General features: G+C 44.6%; 1 protein-coding gene across 2 annotated transcripts; it reads right to left on the bottom strand.

Moving 5' to 3' along the window:
• Positions 1 to 5,179: 5,179 nt before the first annotated feature.
• On the bottom strand, positions 5,180 to 21,813 carry F2R (coagulation factor II thrombin receptor). Of its 2 annotated transcripts, none has more exons than XM_039567563.1 (2): positions 21,130 to 21,813; positions 5,180 to 6,658 (listed from the first exon to the last, which is right to left on the bottom strand). In XM_039567563.1, exons 1-2 carry the CDS (start codon positions 21,200 to 21,202, stop codon positions 5,457 to 5,459), a joined length of 1,275 nt encoding a protein of 424 aa, XP_039423497.1. In that variant the 5' UTR covers positions 21,203 to 21,813; the 3' UTR covers positions 5,180 to 5,456. The 2 variants fall into 2 exon arrangements, with proteins under 2 accessions (XP_039423497.1, XP_010412252.3); XM_010413950.4 differs by lacking the exon at positions 21,130 to 21,813 and adding an exon at positions 13,436 to 13,522.
• Between the last annotated feature and the right edge of the window lie 934 nt (positions 21,814 to 22,747).

Here is a 22,747-nt window from a genome sequence, read left to right on the forward strand (position 1 = left end):
GATATCTATGCTGTATTTCAGAGCTTCTGTAAATGTAATTTTCAGTGATAGGAGTATTATATTATATTATTACACCTCCTAGCTTGTTTTTGAATGACAAAAGCAGAAATCTTCATATTTTTCATTTCCTTGGTCATTAAAGCTGTGATAAGGAACTAGATGTATTATATTCTTTGCTGGGTAGGATTGCATATACTTCTTAGAGTCAGGAAAAGGAGACCAAAAAAAGTTTGAAAATAAACTGAAAAAATCCTACAAGCGGCACTAATATACAGGTTTACTCCTTATGTTACCTAGAAGAAAAGCATTAAAGAAAAATGTCCTTGGAATTATTCAGAAAGAGGGAGGTTTATTAATACTTGAACAGGCAGATAAAACAATGTAGAAGTTTGGCTAATACTGTTTTCTCCCTCATTCTCTCTGTTTTTCCCCATCTGGGACTGAGTTCTCAGTACACATGCTTTAGGCAAGCTGTAAAAGTTTATCCACATTCAGGTTATGCAATTATTCTAGTTATGCTAGCTGACCCAATTTTGGAACTAAAATTTTGTGCATTGTATTGTTCCTACAAAGTATGTCAGAAGTGAATGGTATCAGTTTACAAATCCTAAAGTTTGCTGCAGGCAGGAAGAAATCTTCTTGGTTAGAGCATGGTGTTCGTAACAAAAGGGTCATGGGTTGGATCCCTTTTATGACCAGTCACTTAAGAATTGGATTCGATGATCTTTGTGGATCCCTCCCAACTCAGAATATTCTGTGATTCTGTGATTCTATTTGCAACAATATTGATGAGCAATAAAAGATTGAATAGGCAGTAAAGGTTGTTTATTTTAAAAGAGAAAAGGTGAGAGGAAAATCACAGGAGTGACCGTATCAGAAAAGAAATATTTGAATCTCTGAGTTAAGTTGTTGAGTAAAAAATAGCTAGGTGACAGTAAACCCTGTGTGATTTGAAAGTAGATCTCCAAGGCCTCTTGCTATGTAAATGATGATGGAAACTCTGTGGGATATTGTCTTGGACAAGAAACATTCAGTGGGTAGGGAGGTTTCAGTAAACAGGACCTAGGAGGAGGTGGCAGTGACAAAATGCACCCTTCCAGAGCTGGATGCCTGTTTTCAATTAAGCACCATTCTGTGAGAAAGGAAGTGTTCAGCAGCATTATTTCCCATCAGTGTTACCACTGGCTTGTGTACCTCCATATCACCTTCTAGCAGGTACATAGGGTCTAAGGGCTCTGCACATTCTGGAGTATAAACTGAGTAGATGGGCCTGGCTGAAACAGAGATTTGAAAGGTTTGGTCTCAGGAACCTAGCCTGCTTCCTGTACTGCTGATGGTGAATGCTCTTTCCAGTTTGTAAGCAAAAAAATTGCATTATTGAAATACATATCTGAAGAGAAAAGAAAAAAAAGAGCATTATAAGGAGCCAATAGTGATAAAATTTTTAGAGGCAATCTGGCTCTGAAAGTCTATTCAATTATTTTTCGTTTCTGTGTTCCCTTCTGAGGGAAGCATCTGTAAAAGAAGCCTGCCATTTCTACAGGAGTCAAAGGGAGGGACATGGCAAGCCAGCAACAGCAGGCTGCAAGCCCCATTGGAGCCTGAACTGGGAGCCCTGTGACTAGGCCCTGTGGCACCACCTTCAGTGCTGCCCTGGGCACAGGCTGCCCCATCCATGAGGATGAGAACACATACATGAGAACTTCCCAAGAATTGCTGCCTCTAGTACATAATAGTGTGGCACAAAAAAATAGTGAAGACACCAAGTTCCTTACACAAAGCCAAAATGATCCAAAGGCAAGAACAGTGACTTTCCCAGGTCTACTAAGGAATGACAAAGAATCTGACTCAATGTCATTCATTTTTATTTTAGTGAGGGAACAGCAAGACAGATTTTTATTGTAGGTTGACATTATCAACTCTGACCTTGATGGAGTTATGTTGTGTGCAATGCATTTAGTGACATGTTTTGAATGTCAGATACTGCTTTTAAAGAGAGAAGCTTGTTGGGAGGCTACAGGCACCACTACTGGTGTAGCTGGTAGCACAAAGATAGGAAAAATTATTTCCCAAAACTTTGCTGAACCTTTTTACAGGTCCTGTTTAAAATAAAGCCACTTACTTTTCCAACAAAATTCCAATACTTTTGCACCTTTCCAAGAACACATAGTGGTTTAGAGGGCTAATCAGAATTTTACAGTTCAGCATGATACTCAGATCTGGTTTCTAGTGGTCTCCTCCCCAACAAGTTAAATTACAACAGCCATATCTAGTTATTTTAATGCTCTCTAGTGTTGACTTGGATTATATATAGCATGGTATTTGTTCTCCCTCACCAGCTGTATTAGCAATGACTAAACCATTTCTACAGCACTTGCAAAATATCATGAAAAAGCATTTATTTGGGTCATTAATTTTAAACATGTTTGAGGGTTACATTCTTTTCTTTTTGCTCAGCATCTTGCAAGATTAAACTGCAGTCAGATCAAAAAAGATAAAATGATCCAAAAAAAAAGGCCTTACCCAGAAATTTATTTAAATATTGCACCCAGCATGTCAGACCCTTCTCATTCTTCCCCCAGCTCTTAAGAGAGCTCCAGTGCAAAGCCATAACTGGTGATCTATTAACTGGCTTGTACTTTCTTTCCATTTCTGAATCCTGTCTGAAGTGGGGAGAGATCCAATGACCTGATGGAGTTTGCCTGGTGCAAAACATTGTTAACAAACTTTGCAGCCATGCTCACATTTCTGACTAGGGTTCATCTAAATAGGGAAGTAGAGCTTACAGCCAGCAGACCATGTTTTGTCTGCAGTCAGGCTGCAGGAGGTAGGTTGTAAGGCTGATGCACGCTCAGCATTACCTGACGAAATGCTTCATGTGAGAACATACCAATCCCTGCAAAATTCTTGTCATGCTAAATTAAACAAATCTTCCCAATTGAAATAAGTTACACTAGTGACGGCTGGTGTATGAGGTATTTTTCCAACACAAACCATGCTGATTTACAAATCTTGCCTCCACCAATATTGCCACAATATGCACCTGGCATCACTGGAACATTAGCAAGATTCCTTATGCATGTTTAGTGCCTGGCACATCCTTGTCTCCAAACATTATATAGCACAAGCTTGTTAGCTTGCTTCGTATAGAAAATTATGCACCTTACCTCCAACATCATGGAAAAAAATGAAGGAAAAACTGAAGAGGAGAAGATATGGGTAAAACAGCATACACATCAATGGTTTCACTTCTCTTGGTCGGATGTTCCCTCCTTCCCCTGAAACAAGCTGTTTATTTTCTTTCCCAGCTAGCAGTGCAAGGTGCAGTAAGCATGAAGGTATGGTTAGGTTTTCCTGTTAGTTTAAATATGTCAGTCTAAATTGCAGTACTTTCCTGGTTTAGTTTCTTCAAAAATCTACCACATTCTGCTTTGCTGCATGGCCATGCTCAGCAGTTCATAGAATCATCAGTTCACAGAACGGCTTGGATTGGAAGGGACCTTACAAATCGTCCGATTCCAACCTCCTGCTGTGGACGGATATTCCTTCCACTAGACCATGTTGCTCAGAGCCCCATCCAGCCTTGGCTTGAACACTTCCAAGGACTGGGCATCCACAACTTCTCTGGACAACTCATTTCAGTTCCTCACCAACCTCTCTGTAAATTTCTTTCTAAATCTAATTTAAATCTACCCTCCTTCAGTTTAAAGCTATTACCCCATAGCCTATCCCTGAAGGTCCTGATAAAAGTCTCCCCATCTTTCTTACCAACCTCCTTCAGGTACTGAAAGGCTGCAATAATGTCACCCTGGAGCCCTCTCCAGGCTGAACAGCCCCAGCTCTCTCAGCTTGTCCTCACAGGAGAGGTGCTCCAGCCCTCTGATCGTCTTCATAGCTTTCCTCTGAACCTGGGCTAAAAAGCAGTCCTTCAGTCTGTAACTATAGGAAGCACAGAGGTAATTCTTTTCAACAAGCGAGGAGCAGATGTCCATAGTTTCAAGATGGATCTGGATTTTGCTAAAAAACAAGACCATCCCTAATGTGATATTAAACAAAGTGAGACTGTAACTTGAGTATGTCCATTTGTGGCATCTTAGGCTTGCCAACTACATATAGATATATTTTCATCACTCATGTATTTAGAAAATGGCAAAACCTTGAGAACAAAAATCTAGGGAAACCCCTGATAATGCAGTACTTAATCATGCTTAAATCCATTAAGGAACAGACACAAACCAACAACAGGTCATGGTTAGAAAGTCTCTCACTGTCACACTATATGCAGAAATATTAGGTCTTGTATCACTTATGCTGGACTGAAGACAGCTGTACCTCTTGGCAGATTTCTGTGGCAAATGCTATAAACAAATTCCTACTTAATTTGATTTCTATTTTCATGTACAGTCCTATTACCTACATGCTTGTTTCTAAAACTGAATTTCTGTTGTTTTTGCTTTAGTGTTCTTTGTAGCAAAAGACTGCTCCACAGAATGAAGTTAGCTATTGGTTAGCTAAACAGCACAGCCATTTCAGTAGATATGGACACAGTGTAAAATGTGAAAAATGTTCATGCTAGGAGGGATAAAGGATATTTTCAAGTCCTAAATATGCATGATGACTAATCATGTGCAAGAAAGCATGTTTGGAAACTGCATAACAAGATGATGAATAGACCTTCCCCATGTATTTTTTGGAGAATCATTGACTTATTGGGAAATAAAATCTGACAACTTTTTGTGAAACTAATTGTCAAAAATACCACATTCCTAACCAAGATGCCTAGCATACGCTAATGGTAGGAACACCAAAGGATAAGCTAGCTCCAGTTGCTGGAAATTTTCTCCCAAGTCACACATTGCACCAAGCAATAGCTGGTTTTTGATTCCTCACATTCTGAAAACCATACAGACTGTTTTGAAGTCGAATATATAAAAATATAAAATTAACAATTTCAGTGTCCTGAGATACAAAATAATGCTAAGAAAATAGGTTTATAGATAATTCTAGAAATAATGACAAATAGGTGAAAAATAAAAAGCCTGGAAAGATATTTTCACTTTTTTTTCAGGAACTACTGGATGGATGGAGTGGTTCCACATATAAGAATTTATTCAACCTGATAGATACAGTTCAAAATACTAAAATGGGATTTCTACAATAAACTGAACAAAGCAAAGGATTTGTCTGAAAAAAGTTTATTTGAAAAACACTCAACAACTATTAGAAATTATTTTTCCCCTCTACATTAACCTATTTACATATACTATACATATATATATATACCTATATGCACACGCACAAACAGAATTTTAATTTGAATTGTGCATTACTATAATAGATCCATGAAGCTATGTATCATACAACAACCTGGTTAAAGGTTTTGCATTTCTTGGATATAAGAGTCTTCTTTTTGTCTGCAATTGTGTAAAAATTAAACATGTATCAGACACATTATCTCAATGCATTGCTAGTAATTTCCTGTAGACACTGTTATTCACATTAGTAGTCAACGTAGCCCTTCTACTACTAGTGGTAGACATCAACTGGCCACTGCTGTTACTACTGTTAGGATCAAAAGTCTTTTTACAATTGAAGAGACTGAAAAATTGTCTCTGATACTGAGAAGAAGCATAGTAGTAAATAAAGGGGTCAATGCAGCAGCTAATGCTGCTGATAGAGACACAGAGTAAATAGGCAAAGTAGAGATACTCTAAGCTGTTGTCATATGAAAAATGGATATAATGAATTAAGAGGAGAACATTTGTTGGTCCAAAGCAAATAACGAAAACAGAAAAGACAGCCACGCACAAGAGCAAGGCACGTGTCTTCTTGTTTTGCTTTGCAACAATGGTAGAAGAACTAAGACAGCGAATGATGCACACATAACAAACAGTAGAAATTATGAATGGCACTATGAAAAACACAGAAGAGAAGACAGAGAAGAAGTGAAGGTAATAGCCATGAAGTTCAGATTCTCTTAGCACATCGTGGCAAGTAGTTATATTTAACTTGGGTATTTCCATTGTTTGCTCTCTTAGGAGAAAAGGTATAACCCCGGTTATCGCTACAAGCCATATGATGAAACAAACCAGTGAGGCACGAGTTAGCGTACGCCACCCCAGGGACTGCATGGGATACACTACTGCTAAGAAGCGATCAAAGCTTATACTCGTCATAAGCATTATTGAGCAGTACATGTTGCAAAAGAAGGCAGCAGTGATGAAACGGCACATCTGAGGCCCAAAAACCCAGTCATTTCCAGAAAAGTGATAAACAATCTTAAATGGAAGCACACTAACAAACAGAACATCTGCAAGGGCCAAATTCAGCATGTATATTACAGCTGGCTTTTCAATTTTCATCTTTTTCAGAAACACAAGTATCGCTGTAATGTTCAGAGGAAGACTCAGCACAAGCACTACGGTGTAAACTGAAGGAACAAAACGTGTCAGCCACGGACTAGTGAGGTATTTTGCTGTTTGAACTGACATCATTCGCTGCTCAGGTAGGAATGATCCAGTCTGATTGGTGGCTCCTGGTCCAACTTCCAAGTCGTTTTCAGTATCACCATCAACAGGTATAAGATCATCCCGCTCACTGGGAGAAAAAAACATGGAAAAACTTCTGATGCCTGGTATGCTGCTGTTATTTGGAAAGCCTGAAAAGTAAGAAAGTATTAAGATTAATAAGCCAATATTTAGATGGTATGGAGAAGTGAAAACATCTTTCAAGAAGGAAAACTAAGATTACTTTAGGTAAACAAAGTAATAAGGTTAATTTCTGATTCAAAGCACAGGTTGCCCACAGATCAGCCATTTTATTTTAGCTCCTCCTGCTACAGATTTGGGTAAGATGTCCTCCTTTGTCTCCTATCTCTTAGCTTGAAAGCTTTTATAAGTAGTGATTCTAGCTATACATAAGGATCCAATCTAATCTATGCTCCCTTTAGGCAACTTTAACACAAACACAACAGGAAATTTGCCACCCTTGAACTGTCTAGGCCAGACCCTTCACACATTTTGTAAGAAATGAGATGCTGGCATAAATACTAGTACTCATACACAAAATTCCCACTAGAAGTACTCATCGCCAAAATCACAAAAAGTAAAAGTGCAATTAGAACATCATGGTTTTGAAATATTTCTGTGTGCTCTGGAGACATCTTACTTAACCCTAAGGCTCCCATCAAGAGAGATGGCAGAAGTCTGCATGCAGTTTTCAAGGTAGATGTGGATCAAACTTTTGCTTGTAACAGAGAGGTAGCCACAGATGTTTGTATGGAGAAATATTTTTAAGACTGTCATTTTCAGTTTTGCCTTAATCTGCTTTGGCATAGGATAATTCAAGTGTGCTGTGGGTAGACAGAAGTGAGAAAGTTACAACAACTCAAATAATTGGTCACCTCTTTGGCTGTGCAATTGGTCCTTTGTTGGATCCTAGACAATTAAAATAAAAATGAGGGTGTCTTAGCTCAGATCTGTGAGCTGAAAGTACATGGGAATTATTCACCTGTGTAAGGTGCTGCTTGCTGGAAGCAATTATTTGTTCTATAGTAACTGAAACCAATTTTTTTAACCAAAGCCTCTGAAGGAAGCAGACGGCAAAGAGAGGAGTGGCTGCAGCTTTAAGCAGCCAGTTACCTCCCTTTGTGCACAGGCAGTGAGAGAAGGGCCCTACCCAGCATGGATTTTTGTGAAATTCAGACTTGAATATGGGAGGAGATTAGAGGACTGGTAAGGCAATTTGGTGATTTTTTTTTAAAGCTGCTGTGCTTTATGTACCATGCTGTGCCACAGCAGCATTCTAGGGGCAGAGAGACAAAACAAGGGAAGTGTTTGAGAGAATAGTTTTCATATGCAAAGTGACTAGACTGCAACCTCTGCCGGTCAGAAAACAAAAGATGCTGGATGAGAATCTCAGCCTGGGAGCTTGTTACACAGACTGTAGTAGGAATGATTTAGTTTGAAGCAGAAATTACAGAAGCACACACAGAGATTCAGTGTTTGCACAGAAGGCACTAAACGCATTTATACAAGGGTCTACTCTGTTTTTTTAAAGAGAACATGAACAACAGGCAGAACTATAGAGCCTTAATCTTTAACACTTCTTTAGAAGTTTAGTCCAAGCAGTTGGATGGCTCAAAGAGTCAGCTCCTAGCTTGGTGGTTAAGTTGCAGCACAAGTCCTCTTGTACAACACCTCTAACTTCAGCCTGTGGCTGACATCAGAGTTAGGAGATTTTCTGTATTTAATGATCATTGCAATAGAAGTGTCACAAATGACACCACTGGTCTTCATCTCTTTTGGGAGGATTATAACTATACTTGAATGAAAAGAATCCCCGTGATTTCTTATGCCCAGAAGCTTGTCTCCATGGTAAAGACAACAGTAAAAGTGAAGAAAAAATCTGTTAACTGTACTTATTGTATCTCCAACACAAAAGTTTTATGAATTCAAGACTTTGAATGCTAAGAATATGTATTTCTAAACCAGAAAATAATTGAAAGAGAAGACAGTGATGATTTTAGTCCCCCAAAGGTCTACATGTTCTTTTTGCTTTCTCCATCACTGAAGAACAGTGTGGAGAACCAAACAAAGAGGTGACATGGTTTCATGTGAGGAAGGTATGTTTTTGGGAACACAGATATAAACAGACTTGAAGAGAGGGAAGGTAAAGCCTGGCATTAGGTACTTGTGTTGCCAAGATTATCACTGCATGACATGGTAACTGAGGCACCAGCACCTCTCTCATCCCAGTGTCCCTGAACTTTGAAGGACCTGAGCTGTGCTACAGTTTCACGCTTTAGAGAACTAGCAATCCAACTCAGTAAGAGCCACTGACCCTTAATGACTGAGGTCAAGTCACTTAGCGTGGATGCCCTCGGTGATAACCTGACCACTTCTCATTACTAATTCCTAACTGAGAACAGTATAAAAATAGGCTACAAGAAAAATATGCTATGATTGGGTCAGGTGCCTTTTACTAACTACCAGCCTTTGTCTTAGCTATTGCTTACAATTAATTGAACACTACTGATAATGCTAATTATATCCTGAATTCTTGGAGACATCTTATTTACATCTTTATCAGATGAAAGGATTAGAGTCACTTTTACTCCATTATAAAAATTTTCTAAAAATAGCATCCTATTACAGTAAATTGGAACAAAAAATTTTATAAGTAATTTAAGTTCAGTTAGAATTCTCTGGCATAATACTCTGGTGACAACTAGGTGTTCTTTGTGTAAGCAGAGACTTTCTAAGTTCAGAGTTGAACTCAACCTTCATTCTGTCAACATCACCTCCATGCTTGTGGTGATGCGATGTTTTTATCGTATTTTTGTATGTTCTTTATACCCTAATGGTTCGTCCCTACCTTCCCCACTTCTACTCCCAGTTGGTCTGTCCCAGATCCAAGACGCTCCCCCGGTGCTCCCAAAAATGGTTATCCCCTCCCCTTGTTCTGGCACCTTCCCTATCAACCACCCAAACCCCTCCCGGAGTTCTGGACTGTTCTGTGTCTGTCACCCGAGCCCTCCCTAATTACCCTTCTATGGTCCCTGTCAATCCCCTGAGATATACCCCCCTCGGATACCTTCCCTCTTGGAAATCCCCTAAACCTGGATGCCCCATTGGGGCATGTGACCCCTTTCCCTCCACCCCTCAAGACTATTGGTCCACGTAAATGTCTATCCCTGTCCATATCTCTCCCCCAAAGACCCCTATTGGTCCCCTGTCAGGTCATCCCCGTTGTAACACCTCCCTTTATAAGTTGTTGCACAGATCTGATCAGTGCTTGTGCTCTTTGGACTCCCCTCGGGCAATAAACCTGAAACTGTATCCAAAGGCAAGCCTCCCCACAACTTTCTATCCTCTCCCTCATCAGGGCTGCTGACAGCCGCAGCACCTGGAGCTTCAGCTCCCCTGGGCAGAGCTGAACTCCAGAGGAGCAGCTTTAAAGCCTCGAGCCTTCAGCTGCTCCCTACTCTTGCTGCACACCACAGGTGCTGGCCAGGCTGAAGATAGCGGTCACTGCGACAGCTGGCGCCCAATGTGGGGCCTCCCCGAGGGTCCAAGACCCCATGCAGAGGATTGTTTTCTACATCTGTTTGGTGCGTCAGCAACCCGGTAGGAGCAGACCCACTTTTGTCAGGTGGCGCTCCCGGGGATGGACACGGTAGTCCCTCAGCGCCGGAGGGATCATGTCCAGGGACCCTACTTGTAGTACCCTTGTCCCCTGGAGCTTGTGGTGAGTATCCCTGTTGGCCAAGGGACCCAAGTGGGGCCATAGTGATTGTGTGGAGGGGTGAGAGTGTGTACCCCTGAGTGCTCCTGGACCCTTTTACGTTCTTTTAAGTTTGTGTTTTGCTGTGGGTAGGGGTAGGTGCTGTTGCCGATACTTTTTAGTTGTGAGTGGTTGGCCCCCAAGTTTTTAAGTTTTCAGTCATGGGTGCATGTTTGTCGGCACAGCAGCAGGGAGTTTATTTCCAAGTTGTGGGTCTCCTTGAGGCGGGGGGGAAAAAGTTTGAAAAGGGAAAGTTAAAACCGTTTGTAAGGTGGCTCTTCTTCTATTACTCTAGGGTGTCCCCAGGGTATGTGACCTCACTCCCATTTTGGAACTTGGTGGGGGCGACGCTCACACAAAAAACTAATGAGGGGGACACCCAGGTACCCAAATTTATCTCTCTTTATATTTTAATTTGAAGCACAATTATGGAGCAGTTCATAATGGAAGGAGAGCCATCTGATTTGTCCCCAGTTCTCCCTAACCCTTCTACCCCTTCCCTTAGTCCCTCTCTGGGTGGTCCCCGAGGAGCAACCCACAAAGCACAGAGTAGGCAAGACTGTAGTCTCCCTGGCTCCTCGCAAACCCCCCAGCCCCCTGGTCTTGGTTGGCAGGGCCTGCCGGCCAGGACTTCTATCCTTAAGCCCTCTACCCCAGTTCCATCTCCAAAGTCTGTTTGGTTCAGTATCCCCAGTACCGATTCCTCCACCCCTGATTCAAGTTATTCCCCTTGTCCCTCCCCGTGTTACCCTCGTTCTTCCCAACCTTCGCACCCATCTCCTTATCCTTCCCCTCGCCCATCTTGGTGCTCCTGGACCCCTTTCCCGTCTCCCTATCCATTCCCTAACCCTTCAGTCTGTTCCCTCCCCAATCTACAAAATGGCCCCCGAAGGACACAAGATGGAGGGGACTGCAGGGTCAGGCCCCACCTTGTGCTTCTTTTTCCCAAAATTCCCTTCTTCCTAACTCCTCCCCTGCCTCCACTTCCCCGGAACTCCCTCTCTGCCCTTCACCACACCCCTTTTCCCAGGACCCTGAGCCCCTCCCTCCTCCCTTGTGGGAAGTGCTCCAGGACCAATCCGCCTTTTTCGGGGCGGAAGCTGGTCCTGCCCTGGTTCTTTTCCCCTGTTCCCTCCCCCTTCTCCACTGACCCCACCTCCCTGCTTCTGACTTCCTGTTCCCACGCCCCGACATCCGGTTCCTGCACTACTGGGACTAGATGCAGCAGGCCTGGGGCCCAGAACCCAGAACCGGGAGTAGTCTACCATGCCGCACCAGTTTCATTTGGTGGGGTAGGGGGAGGCCTTCGGGAATGGAGGCCCTTCTCCTACTGAAACAAAAAAGAGCGCTGCAAGGCCCAGAAAGAGTTTGGGAGGAAAAGTGAGTATTTTAAAGGGCTTCTTAAGGCCACCTTTTCCTCCAATGACCTAGTCCCTTGGGACATCAAGGACCTGTTTGCATGCCTGCTGACCCCCACTGAATACATGCTGTGGGAGCAGGCATGGAAGTGGTCCTTGCAGGCACTCCTTCTGGACCTTTGGAGAGACCGAAGTATGGCTGTTGATGCCGATGAATTGGCTCTTCCATTAGACCACCTGTGTGGTGAGGAGGACTACAAAGAGCCTAAGGAGCAGGCCCGGGTTTTACCCAAGGCTGCCCTAGAAAAAATCATGGTGGCAGCGGAAAGGCTTTCCTTTCCCTTCCCGCACCTACCCCAGAAGCCCCCAAGAGTTATTTGAATATTAGACAAGCCCCTAACGAATCATTCATTGAGTTTGCGGACAAGATAAGAGCGCAGGCGGAGAGACAAGTGGAGAACCAAGCCATGCACCCAACGATCATCCTCGGAGTAGCCAAAGAGAACACCAACGAAGCACGCAAGACAGTGATCGCCAGGTTGCTAGTCTACCCTGAGCCAACGCTCCCTGCGCTCGTGGAGGCCTGTATGAAGAAGGCCTCCACAATGGACGCCAGACCACCACCTCAGTGGCCTGTTCCACCAACAGCCATGGCGGTCCACCCACAAGCTCCAGCACAAACACCGACATCGCAGAGACTGAGAGGGGACATCGTCTGTTTTTATTGTTGGGGGTGGGGCACATTGCTAAGTTCTGCCCCAAAAGGGCAACAGATGCAGCAAGGGAAAGGGGGGGGAAGAGCGCCAATGACATTGGCACCTGGGGCTGCACCAAAAAAAACCTAGGTGCACAGCCTGGTCCTGCCTCGCGTGATGATAGAAATGAGGCAGGAACTGCAGGGAGTGGGGAGAAATTAAAGACAGAAACTCTCACCGGATGTGACCTCAATATCGGATGTGACTCTTGTACAGGGTTTCCCTCCACAGCAAGGGATCCCAGCAAAACCTGGCACCCTCAACCATCGCTGTCTCTGAAGACTGCAACGGACCACCTGTGGCGATCAGATCAATGGACGGTAGTTACAGTGGAACTGCTGGAAGGAAGATTGGTGCCTTCAGGGGAACACTGTAAGTACATGGCCATCGGAGACACAAAGCACACACCTCAAGAGCTAGAAGTGTGCCTGGCCATTCTCATGAATGACCTGGCACAACTTCTGCTGGTGGCACGATGTATTAACCCACCCTTCTACCTGGCCAAGGAGCAAGTCATTGCCCAGGCTATCCCCATACCATTGGGAGTCCCAGTAGACAGCAAGACACCAGATGTCTACTGGGCAGAAGTGGTGGGAAAAAGTAAACCAATTATATACTGTAATGTCCGGCAAGGCAATGACACTATCTGTTTGGAGGGCCTGCTGGGCACGGGGGCAGATGTCACAATCATTCCCCGCGGGGAATGGCCGTCACACTGGGAATTGCAACCTGTAGCAGGAAAAATCCAGGGTATCGGAGGGACAAAATTGGCATAAATATCAAAGAGCATTGTACAAATTTAGAGACTGGACGGGAAATTGGCTACTCTATGCCCGTTCGTGACTGATTACCAGGCACCCCTATGGGGGCAGGACGCCATGTCCCAATGGGGGGTAAGACTCGAGATCCCGAAAACCCCTCGGGATTTTTAATTGTGGCCACTGCGGAGCACCCCACTCAAAAACTAGACTGGACAACTGATTTCCCTGTTTGGGTGGATCAGTGGCCGCTAGAAGGAAAGAAACTGAAGGCGCTCACCAAACTCGTCGAGGAGCAGTTGGCTCTAGGAAACATCGAGCCAACTTTCAGCCCTTGGAATTCTCCAGTTTTTGTCATCAAAAAGCCGGGGAAGGACAAGTGGCGACTCCTCCACAACCTTCGGGAAATCAACAAAGTCATTGTGGACATGGGGCCCCTTCAACCAGGGATGCCTTCCCCAGCAATGGTCCCCCAAAATTGGAATCTTGTTGTTATCGATATCAAAGATTGTTTTTTCAAAATTTCTCTGGACCCTGCCGATGCTCCACGGTTTGCCTTCACGGTTCCCACCACCAACCGAGAAGCCCCAATGAAGTGCTACCACTGGCAAGTTCTTCCCCAGGGCATGAAGAACTCCCCTACCATCTGCCAGTGGTATATCGCCTCATTGCTGTCCCCGATTCGTGCCACCATGAGGGAAGCCATCATCCTGCACTATATGGATGATGTGCTAGTGTGCGCTCCCAACAACCATATACTTCAGGACACCCTTGACCAAGTCGTCAATGTTTTGACATCTGCTGGGTACATGCTCCAGGAAAACAAAGTTCAAAAGATGCCCCCTTAGAAATATTTGGGGTTGAAGATCACTAAGAGGACCATTGTTCCTCAAAAATTGGCCATTAAAAGTGATCCCCAAACATTGCCGGACCTCCACTCACTGTGTGGCACTTTAGGATGGATCAGGCCCTGGGTAGGGATTACCACCAAAGACCTAGTGCCCCTTTTCAATTTTTTGAAAGGGAAAGAGGAGCTGAGTTCTCCTAGGACCTTGACCTCAGAGGCAAGGGCTTCCTTGGAAAAGGTAGAGGTTAAGATGCATGAGAGGCAGGCGCATCGTTGCAAATTGGAACTGCCCTTCAAATTCATTGTAATGGGAAAGTTGCCCCACCTCAGTGGGCTCATATTCCAGTGGGACCGGGGCGAGAAAGACCCTCTCCTAATCTTCGAGTGGGTGTTTCTGAGCAACACAAGGTCCAAAACCATCACTAAGGCCCAGGAACTGATGGCCCAGTTAATTCGGAAGGCTCGAGTGAGGCTTTGGGAACTGGCTGGGTGTGACTTTTCATGCATCCACTTGCTGGTCTGTTTGGAGCAGGACAAATTGTCCTCCACCAAACTGACTGTCTTGGGGTCACTTTATGATGTGTATCCCATATCGCTGCCTATGCCCAGAAATTAATTTTTGTGCCTTTCTATGCCTCTAAACTGAGCCTGAGAGGGGGAAGGAAAAAACTGAGCAAAACTTTTTCAAAGCAGTTTGGAGCTTGTTCAAAGTCACAGAGATAGTTTTGTTTCCCAGCTGTGGCAGGGGAGGGAGGAAGCACCCAGCTTGCTGCGCCCAGAACAGGTTTTTTTTGGCCAGTGGCTCAGCTGCTTTGTTCTCCAGAGAGAGACTGAGAGCTGAATTTTTCCTTCCCTGGAATTTCAGATTTTCTCCCTTTTCTACTGGACTGCTTGATTGCTTTAACATCAGAGCACATGGGGAGGACTTTCCACCGGGCACAGAGGGCCTGGCCCTGGCCCAAGCCCCAGCTCTGAGAAGACCAAAGGGAGGACTCTAGCACTTTCCCAGGTTTTTCCTCCACAGTGAAAGGTTTTATTATTTAGCATTATTTTCCTTTCCCGTGTGTTTGCTAAATAAATAGTTTTATCTCCTTCACTTTCCTTCGAAGAAAATTTATTTTTTCCCAAACCTGGTGGGGGAGGGGTGGTTGTGCCTTCTCTCAAAGGATATACTTCTAGATTTGGCCAAACCGGAACACTGACCAAAGAGATGTTTGAGCAGCTACTGGCTGAGAATGGAACTCTTTAGATAGCTTTAGATAGCTACACGGGACAGATTTCAGTCCATGCTCCTACTCATAAATTATTCCAGGAACAGTTTGTTCTGTTCCCAAAAGGCATCAGAAGCAGGCAACCTCTAGAAGCGGTGACAATTTTTACAGATGTGTCCAGAGCATCCAATAGATCAGTGATGACCTGGAAGGATCCTCAAACTCAGCAGTGGGAGGCAGCTATTGATTACGTTGAGGGTTCCCCTCAAATTGCTGAGTTGGTCGCTGTCGTCAGAGCCTTTGAGAGTTTCCCTGAACCATTCAATCTGGTCACAGATTCGGCTTATGTCGCAGGAGTGGTAGTGAAAGCAGAAAATGCTATTCTGAAAGAGGTTTCAAATGAACATCTCTTCTGGTTGCTCTCGAAATTGGTATATCTTGTCTCCCACCGAGAGCACCCATTCTTTGTAATGCACGTGAGGTCGCACACGGACCTGCCAGGCCCAATAGCCGAGGGCAGTGAGAGAGCGGATGTCCTTGCTGCCCCCGCGGAGATGGCCAGGATGCCAAAAGTTTTCGAGCAGGCGAAACTGAGCCATCAAATGTTCCACCAAAATGTGCCGGGGCTGGTCCGTCAGTTCCACCTGACGCGTAGTCAAGCAAAAGCCATTGTGGATATGTGCCCACATTGCCAGCGGTCGGGCCTCCCCTCTTTAGGCACTGGGGTGAACCCCAGAGGGTTGGCGAGCTGTGAGGTGTGGCAGACAGATGTCACGCACTTTCCCAAATTTGGCCAACTAAAGTATGTACGTGTAAGTATAGATACCTTTTCCGGAGCAGTCTATGCCTCTGCCCACGCAGGAGAAAAGGCTGAACACGCCAGGAAACACCTTCTCCAGGCATTTGCAATCTTGGGGGTCCCCAAGGAAATCAAAACAGATAATGGCCCCGCATATAGATCCGAGGCCTTTAAGGAGTTCCTGGATGACTGGGGAGTAAGACATAAGAAGGGCATCCCTTACTCCCCAGCTGCTCAAGCGGTGATTGAGTGGGCCCACCAAACTCTCAAGATCACCTTGAGGCACCAGTGGGCAAGCAGTAGAGAGCTTTCCCCACAGGATCGGCTAAGCAAAGCTCTCTTTGTGATCAATTTTCTAAACTGCTCTTCTACAAACATGAACCCGCCAGTGGCAAGACACTTCGGCCCACACAGCAACTACCCTCTGTGTGAACATCCGCCAGTCCTTATAAGAGATCCGGAGAGCGGTAAGGTTGAGGGGCCATACAAGCTGGTCACATGGGGTCATGGGTACTCCTGCATATCCACACCCCTAGGAGTGAGGTGGATCCCACAAAAGTGGGTGAAACCATATACCCCAAAACATCCAGTGAGACCCCCAGACCCCCAGGTGGATGTGTGCACTGGGAGGAGGCAGCAGCGTCACCAACCCCAAGATTTCCCCAGATCCCTGTTTGTCCCTGAGTTTTCATGTTTATGGTTTGATTTTCTTGTGAATGATTTTTGATCTTGTTATCTTCATTACTCTATTAGTTTTGTTTCTATTCAGTTTGTTAAAGAGATTTTGCTTTTCTGTCACCACCACTGCACTCCCTCAAGTCAACCACACAGAAGTTACTGAAGAAGCAGCAGTGGCTCCACCAGACTGGTTATGTGAACAAGAAAACAATTTCTAAATTTTTTAAGGGGGAGATGTGGTGATGCGATGTTTTTATCGTATTTTTGTATGTTCTTTATACCCTAATGGTTCGTCCCCTACCCTCCCCACTTCTACTCCCAGTTGGTCTGTCCCAGATCCAAGACGCTCCCCCGGTGCTCCCAAAATGGTTATCCCCTCCCCTTGTTCTGGCACCTTCCCTATCAACCACCCAAACCCCTCCCGGAGTTCTGGACTGTTCTGTGTCTGTCACCCGAGCCCTCCCTAATTACCCTTCTATGGTCCCTGTCAATCCCCTGAGATATACCCCCCTCGGATACCTCCCCTCTTGGAAATCCCCTAAACCTGGATGCCCCATTGGGGCATGTGACCCCTTTCCCTCCACCCCTCAAGACTATTGGTCCACGTAAATGTCTATCCCTGTCCATATCTCTCCCCCAAAGACCCCTATTGGTCCCCTGTCAGGTCATCCCCGTTGTAACACCTCCCTTTATAAGTTGTTGCACAGATCTGATCAGTGCTTGTGCTCTTTGGACTCCCCTCGGGCAATAAACCTGAAACTGTATCCAAAGGCAAGCCTCCCCACAACTTTCTATCCTCTCCCTCATCAGGGCTGCTGACAGCCGCAGCACCTGGAGCTTCAGCTCCCCTGGGCAGAGCTGAACTCCAGAGGAGCAGCTTTAAAGCCTCGAGCCTTCAGCTGCTCCCTACTCCTGCCGCACACCACAGGTGCTGGCCAGGCTGAAGATAGCGGTCACTGTGACACATGCTGACTCCTGTATGCAGTCCATGTCCCCATCTTTAACTTAGATGACACGAGGTACTACTTGAAAGCCAGCTTTGTGGAAAAATGTAATGAGGCACCACACTTGATATTTCTGTTCCACTTGATAATACAACACATGGTGATCTAAACTTTCTTGATGAAACTAAATTTAATTTGAAAGCTTGACAGCCACGTATTGGTTCTTATCCTTTACCAAGCTGCTGGTATAACACAGTGTCTGTGTAATTCCAGGAAAAACAGTGTGCACTCCATACTTTCTGAAACAGACAGGAAGATAGATACTGTCCTGAGACTTTTCATTCCTTTTGTGTCAGTATTTATACCACAAAGCTGAAGATAAAAGAGATTTATTCACAGAAGAGAACAGGATGAAATTATGTCATATTATTTCAAAAGATCTTCATGAACCTTTACAACAAACAAAAAGGTCAGTACGGGAAACAGACATTACCTTTAAAATGGGTTAGTACAAGACTGCCAATATACAGCAGGTCTACAGAAAAGATTTTGAATGTACTGTTAAATAACTACAACTATACCAGAATCTGTGAAACAATTCCTTCTAACTGTTTTCAAGCTACAGATATCACATGATATAAATGATATCTGTATCTACTTATTCACCACAGCTTACTTATTTTTTAATAATTCAAATAATGTTAGGAAAAGAGAGGTAAAGCTTGTATAATGATTATAAGTGTTCAAAGGGTCATCTTATTTTTCTAGGCTGTCATCCAGTCCAGAAGTAATCAAGCTTGGTGGATTTCTATTTTTATGACTAATAGTAACTCTGTCATGTCAGCAGTGAGAGTAACAGCTCTATCGAAATACCTACAAAATTTAAACATGTATGAAAGAGTAAGATGAGTAAACTATGAACAAAGAAAGAGCAGGATAAAGCATTGAGGTTTTATCCTTGTGGTGTGTGCAGTCAGGACACTAAATGACATGCAGAAAGTCTTTTCTTTGCCTCCAACAAGTACTTCAAAAGGCAAAATTACATAGAATCAGCACAACATTCAAGTTGCCCAGAATGTTCTTTTATTGCCTGTGGTTTTTGCATCAATTCTCCAACAAGGACATAGAGGAATTATGTAGAAAGCTCAGTACGTTTGTGATTGTCTAATTTTAACAATCTACACTCTGCTGTTTTCCATCAAGAACTATAGATATTGTTCATCTCACAATCAGAATACACGTATTCTGCTTACTCCAACGTTTCGGGGTTTTTTTAAAATACAGAGATATGTTGTAATTTCTTTTCATGTCTACTTTCATATGCAAGGAACTACTCTGCATACTATTCTGTGGAAGAATTACAGAGCAAAAATACAGAGCAAAAAAACCCCAATCTTACAAAGCACTCTTGAGCTCCAGAAGAAACTTGAAAAATATTTCTGTAGGTCTATAAATATGGACAAGATGTTACAAACAAGCAGACTTCATATCCCAAGGGATATCTTTGATGTGAGAGACTAAAGAATAGGCTCCTACACAAGCCGGTTAAATATGTTCCTATGCGCTGCTGGACAACAATTAATACTGATTTCTGGGCATTACTGGTGACAGCTGTATACTAGCTTATAACAAAAAGGTTTCTTTTATCTCCCCTGTGTATAACCCAAAGCGATAAGCATCTAGAAGCTAAATTACTCAGTGGCCCAAAATTAGACACTTGAAGGCAGACTGTGAAGTGCATGCCAGACACATTAATCAACAAAATAAGACACAATCTTGTAGGAGTAATGACAGTTACTTGCTTTTATAAAAATAAACACTGAATTGGTTATGAGTCCACATCTCCATTTATACAGAATTCATTATTAGATCACACAACTGATGTAGTAGCAACCTGAACACATTTTCCAGAAATATTGTTTTCTTGCAACTTTTTACTTTCCTTTCTCAACACTTTAACTACATGTGCTGGCTTCAAACAGTGACATCCCTCTATCTTGCCAGCAGTGTCCCAAGGCAGGGAAGTCCACGCAAGTTCAGACCTTAGGCACCTCAGCAGCACCTGGTCAGATAATCTGCAAACACTTAAAATCAACCTACTGCCAAACTAGGGCTTTTTAACCTGCCCACAGGAACAGCACAGGTCAGTAATGTGGTGGTAACTGTGCATACTGGTGGAGGTGGGAAAAGCAGGAGAGAAGCTGCAGGTCCAAGGGCAGAGCAGACCTCAGGATACAACAATGCAGGGCCACAGGAATTAAGCACATTGTGGTAAAAACAGGGAAGGTATCTACGACAGTGGGGAAATTATATTCTTACAATGAGAGTGAGCACAAGAAGAGCAGAAGATATATTCAGATGATCAGGTTTTATTAGTTCTGTTGTGCATCAAGTAACTGGAAGAATAGCGCCCAACAGTGCAATCCTTTTCCTATCATTAACATGTATAGTTTATCTTTCACACCACCACTCCCTTCTTTTTAAAAGATATTTTCCTTAGGCTTCCCATATAAACATGATTTTGACAGCTTCATTACAACTTGTCCTTGTGCCAAAATGTTGTCTAGCAAGAATTATTTGTCCTCCCTGATGCTTCCCTCCCAGGATAAACACTAGGTCTATCCCCTTTCAGTTTAGCTCAGTAGTCAACGTGTGCTATGCTCTGAAGTTTCCTCTTATCTGCTCCCCTAATCAGCCCTTTTACATACGTGGGACCTGAGCTTTACTGCAGGCCGTCTCATGGGACTAAGTTATTTCTACAGCAGCACTACCACCACTAGCTGATTGAAAGAAATCTCAAACTGAACCAAGCAAAATAGTAATAAGAAAAAGCCCTTTGCTAATCTCTAAATGCATAGCTCTTCATACTGCTGTACCTCTACCATAAACTGTGAGGTTATGTGCATGCCTGTCTTCTCTCACCTTCCTCCTCTCAGAATCTCCATTGTCTAACAAGCTCTGAGCTGGACGGATCCATGGGCTCACCAGTTAGGGTACTGATGATGCTATTAGTGAATAACCCTGAAAGTCATCTACTTGGGGTGGATATTCTGAACTTTTGTGCTGGCAGGTCTTCCGAAATTTGCACCGCCTAGAAATTCAGCTGGCACTCCCTCTTCTTAAGTTGTTAATGAAAGGCAATGCTAGTTTTTTAAGAGAATCCACCAGCAAGTCTCGCCAGTCTGGTCCCTTCTTTCCACCATCACCTGCTGCTGCCGGCCCGCCTCCTTAGCTACGGCGTCACTCCAAGCCATCCTTCACCACCACCACCAGCCTTTCGCCACCGCTGCCATGAGCACAAAGAGCCGCGTGTAACAACGCCGAAGAAAACTCGGCCCAAGCTCGCACTGAAAATCCCAAGCGGGAGGCCCCCGACCCGGCTACGTGCAGGCACACGGTGCTGTGCGCTAGGGCGCTTTTTGTTTATTCCCCCCGTTCCCGGAACACGCCGGCCCCCCGGGGCTCGTGCCCGGCCCCGCCTGCCCGCGGACCCACCTGGCCGGGGCGCGGCGGCAAGCGCCGGGCAGCAGAGCAGCGCCAGGGCGCACAACAGCGCCCGGGGCTGCATGGCCGCGCGTCCCGCCCGCAGGCCCTCCGTCCGTGCGTCCGTCCGTCCGTGCGTCCGTCCGTCCGTGCGTGCGGGCAGCGCGGGGCTGGCGAACGCAGCCCACAGAAGGCTGGGGCCGGCGAAGGGACGCTCCGGGACTTCCTCCTGCCGCGCCGCTCCAGTGCCGCGAGGGGGCTGCGCGCCGAGGGGAAGGAAGGGGAGGAGAAGGCGGGGGCCAGCGCCCGCCGCCCCCGCGGGACAAAGAGCGCAGCCAGCAGCCCCCGCACCCAGCTGCGACACGGGAAGCGGTGGCGGGCTTGGGCGGGCTGAGAGGTCAGGAGCTCCAGAACAAAGGGTTGTGCTCAAGGAATTATTCTGAGCTAAGTTTGCCAAATTTGCAGTTCGAATGCCTCACGGGAGCAGTTCCAAGGCCAGATGAAATGCCGGCATTACTCACAGCTGAAAGATCACGCTGATTCAGAAAAGCTCCTTACAATTGATGTGCTTCGTATAAAGGAGATGACGTCCAAGCTTGCTTGTATTGCATGGATTCAGTAAACTGACTGCTCTACAAACACAGGGCAACCCACAAGTGATTCATTGCTCAGCCCTGCAGACCTGTCTGCTGTTCCAAAATCCCCGACAAAGTGGTGCCACTCCCCAGTCCAGTGGCATGTGCCATGGACAAACTTCGGAAAGCTTGTGTACTCCTTTAGTGACTCTCATGAATCAAGAGGTGGTTGAAAACTAACCTACATGAAAGTTATGTACGAAAATATTTCGGTAATTTTGCAGTTATTATTTAGACTCTTTGCTTTAAGAACATCCCAGTGGTATTTAAGTGCTTTGTATTTATCAAGCCCGTAAGACAGTCAGAAGCGTTACAAGTGGACATTCTGGCTTGCTAGGGTGTGCTGTCCTTGCCTCAACTGTATATCCTTATGTTTACAGCAGTACAGGCAAAAAACAGGAAGGAGGGGAAAGCTGAACTTGTATGTATGAAGTGCCTTTATTACTGCAGAAGCACCGACCTTTGCTTTTAATGGAGAATAAAAACCATGAAAAACAAATTCCCCTAATCATAAGTACTGGTTCCCAGTAAGTTCTATGTCTCTACAGTGTTCCTCTCATAGTCCCACTAGCTATAGTACGGTTGGAGCTGACTCCATTTGTATAGAGCAAGAAATAGATCCATGTTTTACAGCTGGCCAGCCTTTCTACACCTCTATCATCCCAGATGCTCTAGGGAACCTAGACAAAATACCTTAATTGAACTATTCATCTGTTTAGACAAGACCTTAATCAGATGTAATCATTTTATCTTGGAAGAGAAAGTGAAGTTCTTGGTCATTCCGGTGGTCTCACAGTTCTATAAGCATACATAAAGGTTGCTCTTGTAACTTCCTAAACCCAAAATAGAACTGAAGTATAACAGGTAATTGTAAAAATTACTCAAGATCTCAAAAAAGCATATATTGCCAGTATTTTTCTTACATTTCAAGAAGCCTTAACCAGTGGGCCCATGCTTGAGGAATAAATTAGTTTACAGAGTTTGTGAAACATATG

The sequence above is a fragment of the Corvus cornix genome, chromosome Z, assembly GCF_000738735.6.
Source record: "Corvus cornix cornix isolate S_Up_H32 chromosome Z, ASM73873v5, whole genome shotgun sequence".
NCBI classification, from domain to species: Eukaryota; Metazoa; Chordata; class Aves; order Passeriformes; family Corvidae; genus Corvus; species Corvus cornix.

What these genes read in the sequence shown, in the direction of transcription:
- F2R (XM_039567563.1), bottom strand. Translation starts at nt 21,202, where the DNA reads ATGCAGCCCCGGGCGCTGTTGTGCGCCCTGGCGCTGCTCTGCTGCCCG. An exon ending in TGCCGCCGCGCCCCGGCCAG is followed by an intron (nt 6,659 to 21,129) that starts GTGGGTCCGCGG and finishes CTTACTTTTCAG; the next exon opens with GCTTTCCAAATAACAGCAGC.